Below are 10,591 nucleotides of genomic sequence, written 5' to 3' on the forward strand. Positions count from 1 at the left end.
GTGGGCCCACCTGCTCTGTGGCGGGTGGCCCTCCCGTCTCCAAAGCCCAGGGAGGAAATGGGTGGGTGCTGGGGTGGTCCAGCCTCCAGGGCTCCCTCAGCACCACTGCTGGCCAATCGCTGGCCAGCCTGGACTTTGGGTTCCCAGCGGCAGGGGCCGCCACAGGTGTCCAGGGCTGGTATGAAGCGGGCACTGCAGAAAGGTTTACTGGGATGAGGCTCAGAGTGGCTGGAGTGGGGCTGACGGAGGAGTAACAGGATAGAGCTGGCCTCCCATGGGGGCCTCTGGTAGCAGGGTGCTCCCAGACCCACCAGGCCTGGCGTGGGCACAGCACCGCCCAAATCACCTGAGCTGCTAAAGCGCCAGTGCCCTCCCACAAATGGGGAAGGCCCTCAGCTGTTCAACACGACCCAGCTGGGGGGAGGGGGAGGCGGGGCTGGAGCTGAGGCCCCTCGGACCCTTACCTGTGCTCACCCCATCCGGGCACAAGAGGCAGGTAGGCTGGCCCGCTCTCGTCCTGGTGTACGGACGTACCCTACCTCCCTGTCCCCTGCTCCTGTGACCTGACCACAGGGGAACCCGGCAATGCCAGGAGTGGTCTCAGCCCCAGAGGTGGTCCTGTTCCCAGGCCAGTTCTGAGTCCTGTCCGGCCCTGCCAGCCACTGGGCAGCCTTGCCTCTTGCCCTCCTAAGAAGGATGCCAGGTCACCCAGACCCGGGCCCCACACCCAGGAACCTGGCCTCCGGGGGAGGGTTCTCAGTCCACCTGGGGAGAGGCCCCACACGCCCATGAGACGGCCGGAGGTGACCGAGGTGACCAGGTGCGCAGAGGTCCTGGGACGGGGCCAGAACGGATAAGGAGTCAGGCCAAGAAGAATGGCGTTTAATTGGGGTTGGGTCCCTGAGTCCAGGGGGAGAGGGGCAGCTTCAGGAGGCGGGTGGGGTGCAGGCTTCAGTGGGGGGTCTCGACTCCCTCTCCAGGGGCTGTCGCTGGCCTCACCTCTTGACTTCTGCAGCACAGAGAGGACACTCAGCCCGGGTGGTAGCTTCAAGTGCCCACCCTCAGGGCACAGCCCAGCAGTGCCGGCCGCCCACTCACCGTCCAGGACGTGGAACTGGTCTGCAGACTCGCAGAAACCTGGGGGCCAGGCAGGGGGTCAGCGCGGCATGGGTGAGGCCCATGGGGAGGGCAGGCAGGCCGCATGGGGCCATGGAGTCACTCACCGTATTTGGGGAAGTACAAGATGTGGTCCTCGGTCAGGTTGGCCCTCTGGACCCGCTGCTCAAATGTACTCACGACCAAGTCACTCACGGGCAGCGAGCGGGCTGTGGGACACAAGGCTCCTGGGGTGCTGGACACCCGCAGCGTAGGGGTGGATAGGGCACTCTGGGGTCGGGGTCTGTGTGCCTGCCACATGCCCAGCTAGGTCGACCCCTGCCTCTCCCACCCTCTCCCTTTCCCACATGTGGGCCTATCTGCAGGGGTGCCTTCCTGGACCCCAGATCAGTAGTAGAGGGTCAGGACACCCAAAGGGAGGGAGGGAAGAAGCTATGTGTCCATCTGGGCTCACCCAGTCCCCTGGATGGGACCGAGGGCACACAGAGCCCGAGCTCCCGCCTGGACGCACCGTACAGCTTCACCGATAGCCGCTGTGCCCGTTCCAAGTAGAGGATGGCAAAGCTCTGGTAGTCCGTCTCCCCAACGACCACATGAACCTCCCCCCTGGCGCCTCGAGCTGGGCGGAAACGGACAGAGATGAGCAGAGCCAGGCAGAGCCGGCCGGTGACGCCAGCCCATGCTCAGTCCCGCACCACCTCCCGCGGCCTTGTCTCACCTTGGAGCAGGAAGCGGCCTGGGACCTTTGTGCCTCCATAGAGCTGCCGTACCTGCCAACAGATGCCATCCCTGTGGGGCGGTGGGAGTGGGGGTTGGGAGGGTAGAGGCACAGCAGGCTTGGGGATCCAGTCGGACCACCCCAGCAGGACCGCAGTCAGTCCAGCCCGCAGAAGGGCTGGGGTGAGGCAAGGGGTTACGATGGGGTTGGGGGGTCCATGCTGGGACTCACAGCTTTCGAAAGGTATTGACGGCTATGGCTGCACCCTGGGGAGCCACACGCAGTGTGGTGGCCTCAGCTCGGTGGCCCTGCTCCTGCAGGGAGCGACAGGAGGAGGCCACGGCCACGAGGAACCAAGTCCCTGCAAACTGGACGCAGGCTGTATAAGGGCACAGGCGTGGGGCTGCCCAGGCCTGACCCCTACAAAGCTGGGCGAGCTGCTACCTCCCTCACCTCCCCCAGCTCTACCTGCTGAGCACTGAAGTTGGCTTTGGGCTGGATGGTGCTGATGGGGGACGGGCGCTTGGGGCGCCTCCGAGCCCCCTGACCCGGGAAGCCAGCAGCCAGGACCAGAGTCAAGACGAGTGCAGTCCTAGAAGGCAGCATGGTGGGGCCGCAACAGTGACAGGACTGAGGGAAACCAGGGACAGGATGACCACGTCCTGGGTCAGAGTCCACTGTCCAGTGCCACCCAGAAGCCTGGCCCAGGAAGTCCACGTCGGCTCTCCCCAAGCCCCAGCCCTGGGCCAGGGTCACCCCCCGCCCAAGCCTCCTCATGAGCTTGGCCTCACCCTGGACATCTGACCTCGACCCTGCACTTTCAGGAAGGGCCTGGCGCCATGCCCTGTGTACAAAGTTTGAGTTGACCTCTGGCTATTTGTCCAAGCACTGCCACCCGATTTCCATGTGGCCAGTGCTCAGCCCTTTGCACATTTATCGCTCTTAAACCCGCAAGAGCTCCTCAAAGTAGGAACTGGTCTTATTCCCACAGCGAAGAACACGGGTGCCCTGAAGCCCATCGCTTAGTGACCGACAACGGAGAGCGCCAGAGGCGGGTCTCGAACTTGACGTCCACTGAAGTCTGGCCCGCGGCCCCGCCCACAGCCGCTGCTCCTCCCGGCCGCCAGGGGTGCTCGTCTCAGAAAGCCCGAGCGCGCAGGCGCACAAAGCGCTGCCCGGGACGGCAGCCCCAAGGCGCAAGCGCAGGCGCACAAAGCGCTGCCCGGGACGGCAGCCCCAAGGCGCATGCGCAGGCGCAACTGACGCAGGCTGTGGGGCGCTCGGCCTTCCGCAGCCATCGATGCCTCGGGGCTCGTGGCTTCGGCCTGGAGGGCTCCATCATAGAGACGCGGCGGCCGGAGCGGCGGCGGGCGGAAGCGGGTCCGTGGGCCGAGGCAGGGCGCCGGGGCGGGGGCAGCGCAGCCGGGCGGAGGCGGCCGCGGTGAGTGCGCCCGGCCCCGGGGAAACGACTTCACCCAGCCCTGGGGAATGTCGTTGCCCGGCCCCGGCCCCTGGCTCCCGGCCCCGGGGAGCGCCGTCACTTGTCTGTCCCGGCTCCCTGGTCCCCAGGTCCCCTGGTTCTCGGCCCCCCGGCCGCGTCCTCGGCCAATGAATGAGACGTTGAGGCCCCGCCCCCGGCAGCCCCTCGGCGGGAAGGTGGGAGGGGGCGCGGGGCGGTCCCCGCCCCGCCCCGCCCCGCCCCCGGCTCCCCTGGCGGCGGCCGCGTTGGTCCGCAGGCCGCCCGGCAGGGCTTCCCTAGGCCGCAGGGCAAAGCCCGAGAACCGGCCGGTGCCCTTGGCGGCGTCCGGGGCGGGCGGGCTGGCCCCGAGCCTCTTCTGGGAGGAAGTCTCTGTCCCACGCAGACGCTTTGGGGCGGCAAGGTCAAAGTGACGGGCGTCCGCCGGGGCCCTTCGTCTTCTGGCGCCCGTTGGGACGGTCGCCCGTCCCGGCCCCCGGACGTGTCTCCGGGCCCACGTGCGGGGAGGTCAGAGGGCCCCGCTTGAAAGCCCGTCCCTGAGACCTGGACCTTTTGGGATGAGGGCGGGTCTGGGGGCCCCAGGGGGCCGCTCCCTGTTCCACCTCAGGCTGGACCAGGCCCGGAGGTGCTGAGAAGCGTGTCTGCCGCCTGCCCAGAGGCTGCCAGTACCGGGGGCCACCCAGGGGCGTGTAGTTTGAGGAGCAGGTCCAGGGAGGTTTGGTGAAGCTGTTGGACAGTTGGCCAGACAGGCAGTGCCAGCTGGCCCTTCGCAGAGCTCAGTCCAGTGAAATTCCCAACAAGGCAGTTGGTGGGGCTGGGAAAATGGCCCCGGGCATACCCCAGCTCAGCCCCAGGCCATGGGGGCCAGTGTCCTCTCCAGCCTGACTGGCTAAGGGAGTCCTGCGTGGGTTTCAGGGCCGCCTGGGCAGAATGTCACGATGGACGAGGGGGGTACGCCCCTGCTTCCCGACAGCCTGGTCTACCAGATCTTCCTGAGCTTGGGCCCTGCGGACGTGCTGGCGGCCGGGCTTGTGTGCCGCCAGTGGCAGGCCGTGTCCCGAGACGAGTTCCTGTGGAGGGAACAGTTCTACCGCTACTACCAGGTGGCCCGCGATGTGCCCCGACACCCAGGTCAGCACCTGCGCACGCCCCGCAGCCTACACGCTGGCCGGGTGGGAAGCAGGGCTGTCCCCGCGGCTGCCACCTTCTGAATCCACCTCACACCAAAGGGACACACACAGCCAGGTCACTCCTGGGAGCGCGGGGCCTGGCAAGGGAGGCCAGGTGTGGGCAGGGCCACGCCAGGTGTAGGATCCATGGGGTGCCCCTGGCTGAGGCCCGGGTGGTGACGAGTGTGCTCCAGGGTCAGGGCTGGCCCCCCCACGGTCAGGGCCCCAGCAGCAACCACCCCGCCATGTGCGTCACAGCTGCCACGTCCTGGTATGAAGAGTTTCGGCGGCTCTATGACACGGTGCCCTGCGTGGAGGTACAGACACTCAAGGAGCACACTGACCAGGTCCTGCACCTCAGCTTCTCCCACTCGGGCTACCAGTTTGCTTCCTGCTCCAAGGACTGCACTGTGAAGGTGAGGGTGGCCCCTGGGAGCTGGGGCCATGGCCAGGGACAGGCAGGTTCCCACTGGGCCAGCCCACCCAAATGGGAAAAGAGGGCCAGGCCAGAGATGACAGATGCCCAGTCTTCCAATCCCTGTGTAGAGGGCCCAGTCAAGGGAAAGGGAACCTCGGCCCGGCTCACAGGACAGGAGACTGGATCGAAAAGCCCCAATTGCCGACACAGAGGACAGGATCCTGCTGGGAGCCGGCCACCCCAAAGCCAGGTCCCAGCCCTCTGTACCTGCACCCCTCAGGGGGGCTGGCAGCCAGGAACAAAGAGCTGCCACCTTGATGACTCTTTCTGGGCTCCTGCTTGGGCCAGATGGCTGGGGCCTGCAGCATGGATCCCAGGTGGCCGCTGACACTCCATCCCCCAATGCAGATTTGGAACAATGACCTGACTATTTCACTGCTGCACAGTGCGGACATGCGGCCGTACAACTGGAGTTACACCCAGTTCTCCCAGTTCAACCAGGACGACTCGCTGCTGCTGGCCTCCGGGGTGTTCCTGGGGCCCCACAACTCGTCCTCGGGAGAGATCGCCGTCATCAGCCTAGGTGAGAGAGGGCGTGAGGTGGCTAGACCTGCGCCCGGCCCCGCCCTTCTCACACTCCGCCCCTCTGGCCTCAGCCCCGCCCTTCGCACACTCCACCCCTTCGGCCCCGCCCCTCCGCCTCGGCCTCTCCCCTATCACATTCCGCCTCGGCCCCGCCCTTCTCACACTCCGCCCCGCCCCCGCCCCGCCCCTCTGCCCTGCCCCTCTGCCACTCCGCTCCTCCGGCCTCGGCCACGACCCGCCCCTCCGCCTCGGCCCCGCCCCTCTGCCCTGCCCCTCGCACACTCCGCTCCTCCGGCCTCGGGGCCCCGACCCGCCCACGACCTGCCCCTCCGCCTCGGCCCCGCCCTTCTCGCCGCCTATCTTCCTGCCCAGCCCATGTTCCCTGCAGACAACTTCGCACTGCTGTCCCGTGTGCGCAACAAACCTTACGATGTGTTCGGTTGCTGGCTCACGGAAACCAGCCTGATCTCGGGGAACCTGCACCGCATCGGAGACATCACCTCTTGCTCGGTGCTCTGGCTCAACAACGCCTTCCAGGTGCGGGTGGGTGGCTCCTCGGAGGTGACCCTCCTGCTCCCCAGCCTGGTCTGTCACCCACCGCCTGCATTCTCTCCACCCCCCAGGACGTTGAGTCTGAGAATGTCAATGTGGTGAAGCGACTCTTTAAGATCCAGAACCTCAACGCCAGTACCATCCGCACAGTGATGGTGGCGGACTGTGGCCGCTTTGACAACCCCGACCTCCTGCTGGACACCGGGGCACCTCCGGGCCGTGTCTTTGACCTGGGCTGCGAGGACGAGGATGAGGAGGAGGCGGCTGGCCCAGCCCCGGTGCGCAAGGAGGGCTTACGCCGCTTCCTGGACGGGCTCCTGGACGTGCAGACACAGCCGCAGCTGGCAGAGCGCGCACTGGAGACCAAGGTGGCAGAGCTGCTGGCCCAGGGCCGCACCAAGCCCCCCGAACGCAGTGCGGCCAATGCCCAAAACAAGCTCCTCATCTTCACCACGGGCTGCCTAACCTACTCACCCCACCAGATCGGTAACTACAAGCAGAGCCAGTCCTCAGTCCCCAGAGTACTGGGCACAGTTGCTTCCTGTCCCTGCTCGGGCCCAGCCTGGTCCCACTCCAGGAGAGCAGGGTGCGTGGGGGCCGAGAGGCCCTGGGGTGTTTGAGAGTGGCGGGGTCCCTCACCCAGCCCTTCCGCAGGTATCAAGCAGATCCTGCCGCACCAGATGACCACAGCAGGGCCAGTGCTGGGTGAGGGGCGGGGCTCCGACGCCTTCTTCGACGCTCTGGACCACGTGATCGACGTGCACGGACACATCATCGGCATGGGCCTGTCCCCTGACAACAGGTGTGCGCACGGTGCGGGGGTGGGGGCGTCTGCGGGCGCTGCGCACTAGCGAGCAGCGTGCCCCTTGCCCAGGTACCTGTACGTGAACAGCCGTGCCTGGCCTAGCGGCTCAGTGGTGGCCGACCCCATGCAGCCACCGCCCATCGCAGAGGAGATCGACCTGCTGGTGTTTGACCTCAAGACGATGCGGGAGGTGAAGCGGGCCCTGCGTGCGCACCGCGCCTACACGCCCAATGACGAGTGCTTCTTCATTTTCCTTGACGTGAGCAGGGACTTCGTGGCCAGGTAGGGCGCAAGGCTGGGCAGGCAGGGCCCATTATGGTGCACAGGGGCTTATCCCAGGCTGTCCCACAGCGGGGCTGAGGACCGGCACGGCTACATCTGGGACCGTCACTACAACATCTGCCTGGCCAAGCTGCGGCATCAGGACGTAGTCAACTCGGTGGTCTTCAGCCCCCAGGAGCAGGAGCTCCTGCTGACGGCCAGCGACGACGCCACCATCAAAGCCTGGCGTTCGCCCCGCACGGTGCGCATCCACCAGGCCCCGCGCCCACGCCCCTTCTTCTCCTGGTTTGCCAGCCAGCGGCGCTGAGCAGTGCTACGAGGAGCGCCCTGGGTGTCCTCCCGCTGCTGGACCCACTGAGGATGCCATCGAGGCTCTGGCTCTTTTCCGTAGCCCAGCTGCTGCCCAGACCACGAGTGTGGGGGGGAGGGGGAGAAAAGCTCACAGTACAAATGCCTTAGGAAGGGGGTCTGGCAGGGCTGCAGGGAGCCAAAGGCTGACCCCCACCACGCTCACGTACCCACACCATCTCCCACAGCCATGACACTGAGCACATGGGCACCCGGGCATCCTCCCGGCTGATCTGGGGTGCACAGGACACTGGGAGCCCACTCTTCATCCACTCCTTTCCCCAGGCCTGGGCTCTGGGCTGTCAGCACGACACTGCCCCTCAGCTGGCCCTGTGAGGTGCTGGGTGGCGTGCCTGGTCTGACCTTGCCCTGGGAGCCCTGGGCTCCCCATCTGGTCAGCAGTGCGGGTCAGTCTGTCGTGGGCCCAGGTGGACTGCATGTCACTAGTCACCTGTTCAGGACCTGAATAAACAACTTGGCAAAAGCACACCGCCATCCAGTCTCTGTGTGCCAGTGCAGACGCCCCATCCTCAGCCAGACGCAGCAGCACGTCCAGCAGTCAGACGGAGAGTGGCAGCTGTTGGAGGCGTGCGAGGGGGGCTGGCACCCGAGGTGAATCGGCGCACTGACGCTGCACGGGCACCGCTTACACACGGTGGGGGCAGAAAAGCACTTCACAGAGCCTCTGGTCAGGACACAAGCTCTGCCAGCTAGGGGTGCAAGGGAACCTGCCCAGCAGTAAAGGGCATGGACCGGACAGAACACCTGCAGGTAAGATCACACCTGGGTGACAAGGACCGCTTTCCCAGGTCGGAAACACAGAGCCACCACCCTCCACCCAGCTCCCTCTTCCTGCAGAGCAAGGCAAGAAAGAGAAATGACAGGCCCGCAGACTGCAAAGAAGGAATGACATTGTCCCTATTCACAGGTGACATAAGCATAAAATCCCCCACAACTGACAAAAAACAGCCTCCTAGAACCAATAAGTGCATTCGGGAAGCTTACAGGATACAAATGTAACACACGAACATCAACCATGCCCCTAAACACTAAAAATGTACAGTTGGAAACTAGAATTTAACAGTCGACCTTTTACATTAGCTAAAGAAAGAAATGCTTAGGCATAAACCTAATAAAACACATAAGGGTACATACGTGAAATTCTGCAGAACGAGGGTAAATGAATCCAAAGACCCAAAAAACGAGTTATGTTCACAGGTTGGAAGACTCACCACAGATGTCAGTTTTCCCCAAAAAGATCTTTATAGATTTACCATAATTCCAGTGAAAACCCCAGTACGGTTTTTTGTTTTTGTTTTGTTTAGATATAGACAGGGTGATTCTAAAATGCATATGTACCTGCAAAGGAACAAATACAACTGAAAAAATTTTGGAAAACAAGAATCAAGTTGGAGGGCTCATGAGTTGATACTTGCTACAGTGCACAACAATGACTGCTGCTGGGCATCAGTGGGACAGGACTTCAGGCATGCCAAATTACAGTGTCTGCAGGAGCATAAAAACAAATCAGTGGAGCCTGACCAGGCGGTGGCGCAGTGGACAGAGCGTCAGACTGGGATGCAGAGGACCCAGGTTCGAGACCCCCAAGGTCGCCAGCTTGAGCGCGGGCTCATCTGGTTTGAGTAAAAGCTCACCAGCTTGGACCCAAGGTCACTGGCTCAAGCAAGGGGTCACTCGGTCTCCTGAAGGCCTGCAGTCAAGGCACATATGAGAAAGCAATCAATGAACAACTAAGGTGTCACAACAAAAAACTGATGATTGATGCTTCTAATCTCTCTGTCCCTGTCTATCCCTCTGTCTCTGTAAAAAAAAAAAAAAAAAAAAAAAAAAAGTTAAAAAAACAAGTCAGTTGCCTGACCTGTGGTGGCGCAGTGGGATAAAGCGTCAACCTGGAACACTGAGGTTGCCGGTTCGAAACCCTGGGCTTGCCTGGTCAAGGCACATATGGGAGTTGATGCTTCCTGCTCCTCCCCTTTCAATCTCTCTCTCTCTCTCTCCCCTTTCTCTAAAAATCAATAAATAAAATATTAAAAAAAAAAAAAGTCAGTAGACAAAGGAGAGGCTACAGAGGTATCTTTAGCTACACAATGGACATTCACTTCGGTGAAGGGTGTCAGCACGACTGGCCGTCCACATGCAAACGAATGAACCCAGACCCAAAACTCACACCTTGTGCTAAAACTGACTCCATGGGTCACAGGCAAACGCTCCCTGTAAAACAACATACACTTCCACAGGAAACCTTTGTAATCCTGTGTTGGGCAAAGATTCTCACACACAATCCGTGTTAAAAAAAGTTGGCAAACAACATCAGAGATCACACCACTTTGTTACAAGGATGAGAAGGTAAACAAAAGGAGAGAAAATATCTACAGATTATACATCCAACAAAACTTTCTATATAGATGACTCAAAATGCAGCAGCAAAATGAACTCTGGGCAAGAGAAACGTACCTATCAGCTGCACCGAGAGCTCGCACAGCCTGTGACCACATGGGGTTTTTTAAAATAATTATTTCTGTGTTAAAAAACAAGAGGGGACTAAATTCTAGATGGACTTGCAAGATGGAAGGTCAAATAAAGGCCCAAATGAAAGTCATGTCCTGGCCAGGGTGTCGGGGCTTGTGGACACGCCTCCCAGGAGAGATGGAACCTGGGCAGACAGGCACACAGCAGGAATCCGGAGGCTGAGCGGGCAGCCTGGAGACCCCTTCCCGGAGGAATGCAGAGCAGCCCATCCACACAGTGGTGTTCTCCAGCCCTAAAAAGCATGTCCTGGCACCAGACCTTCAAAACTAGGCTCAAAGAAGCCAGACATAGGCCAAACCGTACGATTCTGCTTACATCAATGTCTGGAACAGGCAAATCCCTGGGACTTGGGGTCAGCTGCCAGGGGCTGGGGAGGGTCATGAAGGCAGCTGTGTACACCCCGGTGGGCCCTCAGCAGTGGGCCTGCTTGCTGCCTTTGGGGAGGTGAGGAGGTGGCTGAAGCAGGCCTCCTGCCCATAGGGTCTTCCTTTAGGGCAGTGGTCGGCAAACTCATTAGTCAATGGAGCAAAATATCAACAGTACAACAATTGAAATTTCTTTGGAGAGCCAA

The 10,591-nt window shown here is 61.9% G+C and overlaps 2 protein-coding genes across 5 annotated transcripts; one reads left to right on the plus strand and one right to left on the minus strand.

Moving 5' to 3' along the window:
- Window positions 1-867: 867 nt before the first annotated feature.
- C8G (complement C8 gamma chain) lies at window positions 868-2,649 on the minus strand. The gene is made up of 7 exons (XM_066255680.1): window positions 2,303-2,649; window positions 2,066-2,202; window positions 1,835-1,905; window positions 1,628-1,735; window positions 1,224-1,325; window positions 1,099-1,137; window positions 868-1,009 (listed from the first exon to the last, which is right to left on the minus strand). The coding sequence occupies exons 1-7, from the start codon at window positions 2,609-2,611 to the stop codon at window positions 996-998; spliced, it is 780 nt and encodes a 259-aa protein (XP_066111777.1). The 5' UTR covers window positions 2,612-2,649; the 3' UTR covers window positions 868-995.
- Window positions 2,650-3,087: 438 nt separating this feature from the next.
- Window positions 3,088-7,957, plus strand: FBXW5 (F-box and WD repeat domain containing 5). 4 transcript variants are annotated; one of them, XM_066255679.1, is made up of 9 exons: window positions 3,088-3,275; window positions 4,227-4,442; window positions 4,739-4,896; window positions 5,307-5,481; window positions 5,872-6,020; window positions 6,107-6,521; window positions 6,690-6,837; window positions 6,910-7,099; window positions 7,192-7,334. In XM_066255679.1, exons 2-9 carry the CDS (start codon window positions 4,250-4,252, stop codon window positions 7,198-7,200), a joined length of 1,437 nt encoding a protein of 478 aa, XP_066111776.1. In that variant the 5' UTR covers window positions 3,088-3,275; window positions 4,227-4,249; the 3' UTR covers window positions 7,201-7,334. The 4 variants fall into 4 exon arrangements, with proteins under 4 accessions (XP_066111776.1, XP_066111772.1, XP_066111774.1 ...); XM_066255675.1 differs by having other exon boundaries at window positions 3,091-3,275; window positions 6,910-7,122; window positions 7,192-7,957; XM_066255677.1 differs by lacking the exon at window positions 3,088-3,275 and adding an exon at window positions 3,532-3,818 and having other exon boundaries at window positions 6,910-7,122; window positions 7,192-7,957.
- The last annotated feature ends 2,634 nt before the right edge of the window (window positions 7,958-10,591 follow it).

Source organism: Saccopteryx bilineata, chromosome 2 (assembly GCF_036850765.1).
Source record: "Saccopteryx bilineata isolate mSacBil1 chromosome 2, mSacBil1_pri_phased_curated, whole genome shotgun sequence".
NCBI lineage: Eukaryota > Metazoa > Chordata > Mammalia > Chiroptera > Emballonuridae > Saccopteryx > Saccopteryx bilineata.

Coding starts and splice junctions, on each gene's coding strand:
- C8G (XM_066255680.1), bottom strand. CDS start 2,611: ATGAGGAGGCTTGGGCGGGGGGTGACCCTGGCCCAGGGCTGGGGCTTG. Junction 1,736..1,834: donor AGGCCGCTTCCTGCTCCAAG/GTGAGACAAGGC, acceptor GTTTCCGCCCAG/CTCGAGGCGCCAGGGGGGAG. Junction 1,138..1,223: donor CTTGTACTTCCCCAAATACG/GTGAGTGACTCC, acceptor CCTGGCCCCCAG/GTTTCTGCGAGTCTGCAGAC.
- FBXW5 (XM_066255675.1), top strand. CDS start 4,250: ATGGACGAGGGGGGTACGCCCCTGCTTCCCGACAGCCTGGTCTACCAG. Junction 5,482..5,871: donor GATCGCCGTCATCAGCCTAG/GTGAGAGAGGGC, acceptor TGTTCCCTGCAG/ACAACTTCGCACTGCTGTCC. Junction 6,522..6,689: donor CTACTCACCCCACCAGATCG/GTAACTACAAGC, acceptor GCCCTTCCGCAG/GTATCAAGCAGATCCTGCCG.